This window comes from Arachis ipaensis, chromosome B1 (genome assembly GCF_059453495.1).
Source record: "Arachis ipaensis isolate K30076 ecotype BB chromosome B1, ASM5945349v1, whole genome shotgun sequence".
NCBI classification, from domain to species: domain Eukaryota; kingdom Viridiplantae; phylum Streptophyta; class Magnoliopsida; order Fabales; family Fabaceae; genus Arachis; species Arachis ipaensis.
Window position 1 is genome coordinate 135,304,576 of NC_142436.1, and position 12,270 is coordinate 135,316,845.

General features: G+C 32.1%; 1 protein-coding gene across 1 annotated transcript; it reads left to right on the forward strand.

Annotated features, from left to right (window-relative positions):
* Nucleotides 1–4,234: 4,234 nt before the first annotated feature.
* Nucleotides 4,235–4,928, forward strand: LOC107619433 (ethylene-responsive transcription factor 3). The gene has a single exon (XM_016321728.3). The coding sequence runs from the start codon at nucleotides 4,259–4,261 to the stop codon at nucleotides 4,817–4,819; it is 561 nt and encodes a 186-aa protein (XP_016177214.1). The 5' UTR covers nucleotides 4,235–4,258; the 3' UTR covers nucleotides 4,820–4,928.
* Nucleotides 4,929–12,270: the final 7,342 nt, after the last annotated feature.

Genomic DNA, 12,270 nt, shown 5'->3' on the forward strand with positions numbered 1-12,270 from the left:
GGAGACTGTCAAAATTTTTATAAGATTTTGAGTGAAATCGAATTAAAATTATGTTTTCAAAAGTTTTAGAATTATGTTTAGGGTTGATAGATATTTGTGTTTTGGGTTATTTGCTATAATTATTTGTTATTTATACATTTTCTCATAATTTGTTATAATTATTTGTTATTTCTTGAATTTCTTCTTATGTTATTATTTATTGGTGTTTGTTATATTATTAACATGTTTACTGTATTGAGTGTATTCATATGTTTAGAGTTGGTAAAGTTAATTGTGTTTTGATTAGTGTTAGTAATATATTCTCTATGCAAACATGACGACAGATAGCAGAGGTAGGTCGAGTGGGTCACGTGGTCGTGGTAGAGGGCGGGCTTCCACCATCGACCCCTATGACGTCACAGGCGGATCCATCAGACCAGCAATTCATCATGGTCCCAAATCCGAACTGGGTGCCTCCTTTCTAGTACGAACCCCCTGCAGATGCAGCGATGACGTCGACAGACCCTGCGGTGGGTGATGCCTCCAATGTCCTCGAGCAGGATGTCCCTCCACCACCGCCCATCATTCGACTGAGAATTTGGCCTGATGGCATGCAGTTATGAGTTCAATTTTTTAATATTAAATTTGTTTATCTTAAGTTTGTTTATGTCAAGTTTGTTTATCGTATGTGTTTGTTAATATCAGATTTTTTCTCTAATAAGTTTGCACCAAACCCCAATGCGTGCACATATAGGAGATATTCGGTGTCATTAAATCTATGTACGACCAACCATGGCCGACCTACACACAGATTCCAGCTGATGTGAGAGAGCAGTGATTTCAGAAGTGGGCGGTAAGAACACAATTTCATTTGAATTACTTAATTGTATAGAAACTGTATTTCATTCCGAAACACTAATCCTAGTGAATCACTTTGTGCAGTTGAAATTCATATGGGATGTAGAGCACAATGTCATTATTCAAAAGACCTACGACCACCGCATCGCCAAGCGATTTCAGTAGATGATGAACGACGTTCGTTAGGAAAAAAACCACCTGACATCGTGGACCCGTTCAAACATCAAGTGTGAATTAGAGGCTTATTTCAGATATAACGAAGGGTTCAAGCGTCGCAGTCTGACGAACGTCGCTAACAGGACTTTGTCCAGGTCATCGAGGTATACAGTGGGTCTTCGACCTTCATGAAGACGAAGACCAGACTGGTAAGAATTTTGGCATTGTTTAATGTTTTAGTAGTTACTTGAATTAGTTTTTTACTTTTCTTTTTTATTATCAATTTAATTAATTAATTAGTAGACTAAATGTTAGTTTAATTTTCTGTTTTATTGGATTTAGGTAGTTAAGATATGTTAAAATAGGTTAGATTAGGCTCTGAGATTGCTGAAAAATGTTGAATGGAACCCTTCAAGGGTGGCTAAATCCGAATTTTAGGGGAGATTCTGTCGAAATTTTCATAACATTTTCAGTGAAATCGAAAAAATTAAAATTATGTTTTCGAAATTACAATTAAGATTTTGGTTCATGCTTATATTTGTCTGTCATTGTTTAATTTGTTCATTCATTTTATTAGTTGGTTGATATATTAATTTGTAGTCTAAGTCGTTGGATCGTGAGGCGATCCTGGTGGAGACATTCAACTATACCTATACTTTGGAGGCAAACAAGGAGGGATTTGCTGACGAGCAGCCTGCGGCCCACTATATGAGTTTTAATTAATCCTAAGTTTCAACTTTATTCGGTTTACAATGAATTGTTTAACTATTATCCTAATCACAACTAACGTGTGTGATGCAGGAGGATAACACGCAGAGGTTGAAGGCCACTTAGTGGGGCCAACGAAGCCGGCTATGAGACCTCCATGGTGGATCCCAATAAGATTTGGCGCAAGACCTCCTCTGAACCCCACAAGAAGCGTCGCTTCGGGTTGGGGTCCTTCTTCATCAGTGACATCCGCTCCTCCGTGTTGGCAGCTTCCTCTGCGTCTGCCTCTACCGCCAGCCCTGCTGATCCCCAGGAAGTTATCAAATTGAGGGAAGAGGTGCAGAAGTTAATATAGGAGCTTCACTAGCACACAGAGCAGTCTAAGCAAAGGTATCGAGAGATTCTTGCATGCGTTGCCATCAGCTCTAACCTGACCGAGAAGTTGGAGCAGCTCGATCGATTGCGACAGCAGATGAAAGAGTACAGCCAGCAGGTGCGCGCTGGAGGCAGCGACACTGCTGGATCCAGCGGCGACGCTGCTAGTGGGGCACTGACGGCAACATCTCCTCTGCCGCCGCAGTAAGGGGACCACAACGCCAATGCTGACGCCGACGATGACAAAGATTACCGGGATCTGTAGGATTTAGGGTTGTACGCATTTTTTCTTGTCTACTTCATTGTATTCTACATTTAGGACATTTTATTTCATTAAGACCATTTATTTTTATAAAAAATAATTTCTTGATTTCTAGAGAAGTTAAATTTAGGGATTAACATTTATTCTATTTGGGGCTTAGCTGTGCCAAACAAATTTAGGGTTTATAAACTTAATCCGACGGTAACACGGCGCCTAAACACATGAAACGACAGAAATTTATTGAAAAATCGACGAAAAATTTGCTGGTAATTAGCATCGGACAAAATAAATCCGATGGTAAGCAGTTTCCGGCGACATTTATACCGTCAACCCAAGGACGATGGTAAATCCAACGATACTCAACATTTTTCTTGTAGTGGTTTCAAACGTCTTATTTCAATCTAAAAAGCTTTCAAACGTCCTATTTCAATTCCAAAAAAATTTTAAGCAGGTTCAATATTGTTATACCATTAAATTTGATATAAACAATTCACATATTGAAGAGTCAATAGCATTGGATTTCAGTATATAAGTAAAATCGATTCACCAATGATCACTAATATAAAAGTTTTTCCTTTGATTTTGTAGCGTTGATCATTGATTGTTAGGATTTTGAGTTTTGTAACAAAAAAAAAATTAAGTGTTACAAAAAGATTTTGGTTATGTTTTTTCTAACATATGGAAGAAAATATGACTCAACTATTAACGTTATTAATGTCAATATCACTCGTTCTATTAACTATTAGTGCCAAATTTAACAATAAGACAACATTGAACCTGTTTAAATATTTTTGAGATAGAATTAAAATGTTTAAGATATTAAAGACCAAATTAAAATTTGGTCCTTATTTTTTATTTTAAAAATCTTCTTTTTATTTATTATAATCAATTTAAAATTAAATAAATTCTTTATTAGAATAAATAAAAAAAAATCAGAATAAATAGATAAATTTCAGATTATTGTCTCACAAAAACTTTGGTATATGAAATCACTATATATATTAGTAAGGTCTATATCGGATATATTAATTAATAATACGGTATCCAATATCATTCAAAACACACTCACTAAAAAGCAGTTAGTTGCCAATTTTGTCTTTTCTAATGTTTGTCTTCAATCATAGGGGTTGATCATGCTGCAAAGCAAAAGTACCTTTTATACCCACATATATATACTCCATAACCATCATTCCACATTATAAATTAATAAAATATATATGTCCATATATATTATTCTGCCATGCTGCTCAAAACCCAATTTAGATAAATGTTGCTCAGTGCTCACAAATTATAAAAAGAATAGAACTACTATAGGAGTGCTAGCTCCAAACTCTCAACAATTTACAATTAATATATAAAAAATCTATTTATGAAAAGATTCTAACATTTTTCCTTTCATTCATCTTTAATTGTTTTTAATCAATAAGATAAATAATAAGAGTATTACATTCTAATAAACACCACCAAATTTGATAAATAGCGATAATTTTTTTAAATCTTTTAATCGTCCTGTTAATAAGACGGACAATTTAAAAGTTACAAAAATAACTACATTTAACATTAACTCATTTAATTTAGTCTTTTAACAATAACAGGAGTTTAATTATTTATCTATAAAAAAATAAATTTTAAGTGATTTCTACTGATGATGGAGATTATTATTTAAAAAAATTTCTCATCACTATAATTTTTTATATAAAGGTTTTTCATGGTGTTTTTTGTGCATTCAAATTACTGACATAAAATAATAATAATTAGGGAAGAAAACAAAGCCAAATCTGACAAACACAGCATGCCATTACCTCATCATGATCATCATCAAAACCCCATTAAATTGTTACATAAAATTAATAAGGCTTTATAGTGATCATTGATCATCAAAACCCCATTATTCTTCATTCCTATACTAAGCTACTCTCAATGGAAAACCTAGGCACCTCATCACACCAACCTCATCAAAAGAAAAACAAGAAAATGAAGAATAACAATAATAGGGTTTGTAATTCAAAAAAGAGTGAGAAGAAGTTTCTTGGGGTTAGACAAAGGCCTTCAGGAAGATGGATTGCAGAGATCAAAGACTCTTCACAGAAACTAAGGCTTTGGTTGGGAACTTATGATAGAGCTGAAGATGCTGCACTTGCTTATGACCATGCTGCAAGGCTTCTTAGAGGAAGAAATGCTAAGACTAATTTTCCAATCACCCATGGTGCTTGTAGCACCATTATTCTTGGCAAGAATCCAAGGGCTTATCAGCTCCTTAAGCAACATGCAGTTATGAAGAGCCACATGGCGCTTTCTTCGCACATGGTCAGGGATCCATTTGTCTCTTCTTCGCAATCATCCATTCTTGAGGATCATAATAATACTCTTGTTTTCCCCATCCCTGAAGAACAAGGTTCAGCTGATGGTAGTGGAGGATTTTCATTTGGATGTTGTAAGGTTTATTCTTCTGTTATTGTAGCTCCTTCTTTCAGTGCTTGATGAAAAAGATCATGAATTCAAATAATTAAAGAATAAACCTAGCTAATAATAATATAATCTTATTGTTCCAAAATTGTTATATATATTATGTGTGCCTTCTCCTTTGAACCCTAGCTATATATATTTGTTCTAAAACAATAAGTTGTATGTTTAATTTGCAACACTTTGAAATGGAGATATATATCTACTGTCTGTTATGTATATATTTTAGTTTATATATATTTGATCGAATTTCTGTTGCATGCATAAATCTATATATATGATAATCAAGGTTTATCAAACACTTGAGTTAATTAATCCATAAATTCTGAGTACAAGCTTAGTCCCTAAATTGAGTTTTATGATTTAATGAACTTATCTAAGATTAACAAGTTTTGATCAACCTAAAGATTTCATACCCTTACACATATATGATAGCGGTTTTAATTGGTTAAGAAACCAATTTTTTTAACTAACAAAACACTAAATGAACAAAGACTTAAGGATTTAAGTTTTTATTATTATAAAAGATAAAAAAATATTAACTAATTATTAATTAACTAAAAAAAATTAACTCTCCAGCTTTTTCCAAATACTACTCCATCCCTTGTGTATCATCATTATGTTCATTTTATTGGACAAGTGAAATGGTTATACTTGTTATTAGTTATTGGTCTCATATCTTATAATAATAAGGATTACTATTATAGCATTACATACTTTTTTTTATAATTATTATTACTCATTAGCTATATATATTATTGAACTTTTTGGAGTAGTTAGATGCATGTAGTGTATACTAGTTTGCCTTCACACACACACACATAAACTCTTCTCCTTTTCGGAATTGGCAAATACTAAGATGCATGGTCAGTTCTAAAAGACAAAGGAGATGGAATGAATTGCATAATTAACAAAGAAGAAAAAACTAGTGTATAGAGAAACCCGAGAGTGTAAAGCATGTGCCGTAGAGAATTACAAATGGTGATGATAACATTAATAATAAACCATGGAGTTATTGGTTATAAGATGGGGTTCTGGAATAATATTTGGTATTTAATTATATATGATCTCGTATTTCGAAACAAATACTTCATATATATAACTGCTTGATTCTATGGACTTGATTTGATTAAGTGATTAGTTCATTCATAACCGTTTTATATATGCGGTAACTCGTTAGCTAGTCTCAAATTTTTAAATAGAACTCAAATATGCAACATCATTTTTTGACCTATCTCTTTATCAGGTTAAAAGATGTCGTAATAAAACAGTATATAATTCAATTAGTAATAAATAATTAATTTTAACTAGTATACTATTCATTATGCGAATATTTAATTTTCTGAACTGCTACAAAATAATTGAATTTGATTCTGTTTATACTACAATTTTAAAAATTGAATCGGATCGATTAATTTAACTAATTCAACCATAAATCGAACATCATTATAGTTCGACTTACTTTAAAAAACCGCTAAATATAAAATCACTTAAAAATTATTGAATCGATCGATCGAACCGATTCAAAACTCGACTAATTTTTCAGAAACGACGTTACTTTGCACTTTATTATATAAAAAAAGGTCAGGTTCAGCACAGCAGCCTCCTCCAACCTCAATCTTCATTTTCATCAAAATCTCAACTCTTTTTCCTAAAAAGTAAAAAAAAAACTCTTAATTTACAGTAGTCTCCATCATCATAGCAAGGAGTGAGACATTGCCAACGATTGTCACGCTGTCATTGTTTTTGAGCTTTTTAACCTATTCACTCCAATTGCAAGTAGTGTTTTAAATTTGGATAATAATTTAATATTTATATTAGACTATAATTATATTTAAAAATATTTATTTATTATTTTACTATAAAACAATTATTTTAATTAAACCACAATTAAAAATTGTTAGACCAATAAATCAATAAATTAGTAGCTAAAATAATTCAATGATTGGTCCAATTTTTAAAATATTAGTCTATAAATTACAATTAACTACTAAATTCATTGCTCGTAAATTTATCGAGGCCAAATATACAGTATAGTTGCTGCCATTTGCAGTATGATATGCTCATCATAATCAACAAGACTTCATTATTAAGTGGGGATATCATTACAAACTTCATTGTAGGTTCTACATACACTTGACTTCAAAGATATATGCCAACCTAATTCGGATAAAACATTATTTTTTATGAATAGAATAAAAACATTTAAAGTAACTTGGCACATGTTATTTCCCATGCTCTCAAAAAAAAAAAAAAAAAAAACTGTTAGATAACTAATAATTATGTTTGTTTTTGTGTTACATTTAAATCAATACGTACTAACCAATTTTTTTATCCTTTTTAACTGAAAGTATTGACTTTCTAGCATTGTCCAAATTAAAATACTATGAAAGTTAATTGTATTTCACCACATTGAACTTTATGCATGAAAGCGTGTAGGGACAAGACAATTTATGTTAAATACCATTTTGTGCAAAGAAATAAGAAACACCTTTTGACAGAAATTTCTTACCATGATCACTCTGAATAGCTTTTAGTGTCTGTTCAGATTGTATTTCTGTGAAACTCTTATAATTTTGAAGACATGACAGTGACTGAGATTTATTTATTAGCAAGTAAATACAAGTGTACCTTGAACAAGCATCAACAAGACTAAGATAGTATCCATATTCACTTTATGAATTCACAGGGGTTGAACTCCAAATATCAATAAAGACAAGCTGATCAAGTGGTTGATGATAAACCATTTTAGAATCATAGAATGGTAAAGCATGTAGTTTTTCATAGAGCAAAATTTACAGATACTAAACAAAGAATTATCAGATTTTATTGATATATGTATGTTTAATATTACATTACTGCAACACCCTTTGTATATTTTGCATAGCAGTGTGGTCAAGCCTTTTATGCCACAATTCAAGATCACTATATCTATGACATTGCTGCTAAAGCTACTTTTTCTAGAGATTCTTGTCTTTTATTGGTAAAGAAAGAATTACAAACAATGTTATTATTGTGTAAAGTACTAGGATCTGAACTATATGAAGAGGGATTATTTGTGTACAAGCAAGTAGGATATCTTGTAAAAGAAGGAATAGATTTAGGGACAATCAAATCATCAAATGCATATATGCCACCTTTAGTGAAACTCTAAAGGAGAAGCTCTTGTGAATCCTAATAAAGAATGTTATAATGTTTAGGCCAAAAATTCAAAGTAAACATGGTTAGTTTTCCTTTGCGAACTTAGAAACACTTAAAAGTTTTTGAGTAAAATAAGCATTATTATTCTTGTTATATAAAATTGAAGAGTCGTGATTGTGAATTTGAATATACCTAATCCATTACCTACAAAGAGCTGATCAAATTCTGAAGTGTTTATTTAGTGCATAAGTAAGCAGATTTCCATGATCAGGTGTCACAAATGCTAGCACCTGAGCTAGAAAACCATGTTGAATTACATACTGACGAAGCGGAAGGAATGATGATGAGATATGCTCGGGGTCGGTAAAAAGATGATGAAGGTGATGGGGAAAGAGAGTTGGAATATGGGACATGAATTGAGCTTGAAGCAGAAGTTGAATTTGGTTGAAAATTTTGGTCAAAGCGATGAAAGAAATTAAGCTCCATGTCTATTTCGGCCACAAATCTGACAGTCAGTTCTTTGATTATTTCATGAAGTTCTTCCTCTGCCATTAAATCTATCACCACGTCCTTGGCAAAATTGAGCACTTTTACCAGAACTTTTGAAGAAAGATTGTGAGGTTAGCCAAAGGAATGTGTTGTGATGGAGTCCTGAATTCTTCTAGCATATCTTCATATGCAATAAGAAAAGATTCAGCTTCACACACGAAAAAGAACCTAATTTTGAAATCAGAGGTGATATAGTCATTGTACTCTTCTGTTAGCTTGTATATGGTCATTATCATGCATGTGATATACAATTGCTTGTAGTGAATCCATGAACTTTCTAATTTTCGCCAAGTATTTAGAAATAGACCCCACTTTTTTCACTGATTTTAGCTGGGAGTTGAGGCTTTGAACTCGAGTCTTGAAAGTGGTTGAAAAGAAATTGTTGGACGGCCCAAGTCTCACAAAATTTAGTGCATTGCATAATTTTGTTCTTAGAAACTTGATGGCACAAACCTCCATTCTTTGTATGCTGAGGTTTCTTGAAGAATGGTTGTTGTAAAACTTCTTTAGCTGCATCTAGTTTTGTAGTTGAATCAGACTTGGATGCTGACTGACGAGTAAAAATTAAAGTTCACGGATATCGACAAGTGTATCGGATCGTTCAAGTAATACCACGGTGAGTGAATATCGTTCCTATAAAGATTAATGGACTGAGGTAAGTAATATCTAATTAGATCGATCAAACCTTGGATTTTGGACTGTGGATCTTGAATAAAAGGAGAAACGGAGAAGAGAATAAGAGAATGCTTGGAGTTAGAAGAAATCAATAGATGAAAATGTTGAATAAGGGCTCGGAGATGTTTGATTCTTGGAAGTACCATGTTTATGTTTTTTTATTTAATTCATGCAAAAATCTTTTTTATAGTAAATCATTTATAACTAACTCCAATCTCTTGTTGATTTAATTTCTCTAAACTCAATTAATTGCCAATCCTTTGTCAACTAATCAAGAGAAGAGGAGAAGAAAGGTTTCGATTCTTAAGCCACACAACCTTTAAGAACTATCACTAGCCGAATTATATATCACATATTCGAACTAGAGCTAGATAAGTAAAAATTATGAAATGAGTTTTAAGCCAATTCCAAAATTAATTTTTTTCAAATATAAAATCAGAATCCAAAACAGATATAGAATATTTTCTAATAGTTCTAACCCTTATTGACGAAGGACAAAACTCAGTCTTAAAAAAGTAAAGAAGCATGAATTAAAATAAAGAAAACACTTGAAACCAAACAGAACTCCTATCCTTCAACAAGGAAGTTTAGTAACTCATAATAGAAAAGAAACTAGCCCTAATTATGAGAGAGGTGTCCGATGGATCAGTGACTTATTTATATCATAAGTTCTATCTAAAATTCAAATTCAAAACTAACCCTAATGTTTATCTTTCGAAAAGATAAGATAACTAACTTCCTACTTTTAAATTCAAATCAAAATAATAATTCAAATCTAATTTAAAAATAAATCATAACAACCAAATCTTCATCTTTCTAAAAGGAATTAATAATAACCAATCTCTTAAATCTTCAATCTTCAGATGTGATTAAGGCTTCTACCGAATTGATAACTAATTTGAGCCTTGTTAAGTGTTGAAGCATTGAATCTTGGGAGTTGAGGCTTGATGCACGCCATGCTTTGCAACCTTAAATGTGGGCGTAGGCCCAATTTGCACCTCCAAGAAATGTTGGACGCCGGGCTTGTGTGTGCAAATGGAGGAGGGACGCTGGACTTGGAGTGAGGGATGCTAGGCTTGTGCTTGGAATTAGAGGAGACGCGGGGCTTGTGGCAATAGAAGCCGAGCGCGCTTGTGTGTGTGGGCTGGGCTGGGTTCGGTTCACATGTTCTTAGGTCTGATTGAACTGTTTTTGAACCAATTTTTGTATTTTCTTTTTAAAAAGATTTTAATCTTCGATTATTTTGAGACAAAAATAGCTAAAAATACAATAATACTAACACAACTCTAAATATTTGATTAATTATAAAATTTTACTAGAAAACATAAGAAATTTGATTAAAAATCTATAAAACTTAAAAAAATAAATAAAAAAAAATCTTAAAAACAACTTGAGATGACATGACACATATTTCATATATGATAGGGGCATTTCTACCGTCAAGATGTTTTTCCATGCCAAGAGTATGAATGGTGAGCCAAGCCGCATGCTTCTACGTATTGAAGTTTGTCTTCATCAAGTCTTTCAGTGAGCAGAATCAATGGTGTTTTCTTGCTCATAGATCCAAAAATCAATGAAGTCGTGATGAAAAATGATGCAATTGTAACAGAGAAAAATGAATATAGAAATTGTAGGAAAATGGACGATGATTCAAGATGAACAAAGGATCAACAAGAACATCATGAGACTAAAGCTCTTGATACCATGAAAGCATTTGTGGCATAAAGAGTAAAAGAAGAAATGATTATTGCACTAAGAACTAAAAGTAAGCTATACATATAATGAAGTTTCTTGTGTGTGAAAAAACAAACCCCACCTCTTATATACACACATAGAGGCAAGGGAAGCGCGAGAAATCCAAACCGGAATCACACCAACAATATAACAAACTCTCAACAACTAACTGCACACTCTAACTATCACTACCCTTTGCCTTTTACACTTAATTTTAGCCCTTTATAAAAAGACAAAGAAATCAATGTCATAAAGTTTCTTAAACGTGCATTACAGCCTCTAAACTCCCTTAATATCATGTGTATTTAATCTAAAATAAGTTTATTATATTCTCTTAAATTTTGGGTTAATGGTTATGTGTTAATCTCCTATTACTTTTTAAATATGCAATTTTTAAAATTTTGATACTCTAAATTTTATTAAATGCTAATTATTTTTGTTAATAATTTATATATATAAAAAATACACAATGCAAACATCAGTAGGGAAAAATGATATGAATCTTTTTTTTTTTAGATCACTAAATGAAATTGATACTTTTTTTTTTGGACGGAGTCTGGGTCGGGAAGACCCACATGGACCAAGACCAAAGTCCGGAAAAACAAAGCAAATGGATCCTAAAATTATTCACTCTAACTACCTCATTAATTTTCCCATTCTTTCTGGTGCGAAATTTATAGCCCACAAACTAACTGGCAAGTGCACAGGGTCGTACCAAATAGTACCTCAAGTGAATGAGTGTCGATCTCACGAGAATTGATGGACTAAGCAACAATGATTACGTGATTTACTTAGTTAGACAAACAGAAAATGATGTTTTGAGAGTTCAAAAGCATTAACAGTAAATTCAGAATATCAAAAAGCAAGCGGTAAACGGTTTGTAAAATATATGGAGAAAACAGTTAAGATTTCAGAGATATTTATTTTTCAAATTAACTTTTCTTACCAACTACTTTAATCATGCAAGATTCAATTCATGGCAAACTATATGTGACTAAACCCTAATTCCTTAGACCTTTTTAGTCTCCTCTAACCTTCATCAACTACCAATTCCTTGGTCACTTGATTCCAATTAGAGGGTTAAGTTCAATTCTAGTTTATTTGCCATAGAAATCCTAATTATCCAAATATAAGAGGATTATATGTCACGTATTCCATTAAATTCAGATAATTAGAAATTTAGGAGAAATTATTTTCAAGCTATTGTTCAAGCAAAGAGCTTTTCTAAGTTTTACAAGAACTCAATTAGAACAAGGGTCATACTTCCGTTCCACCCAGATTCATAAGATAAAGAACGAAAACAATTCTTGAAATTGAAATCAATACATGAATTAAAATAGAACAGTAATAGTATTAATCTATAGAATAAA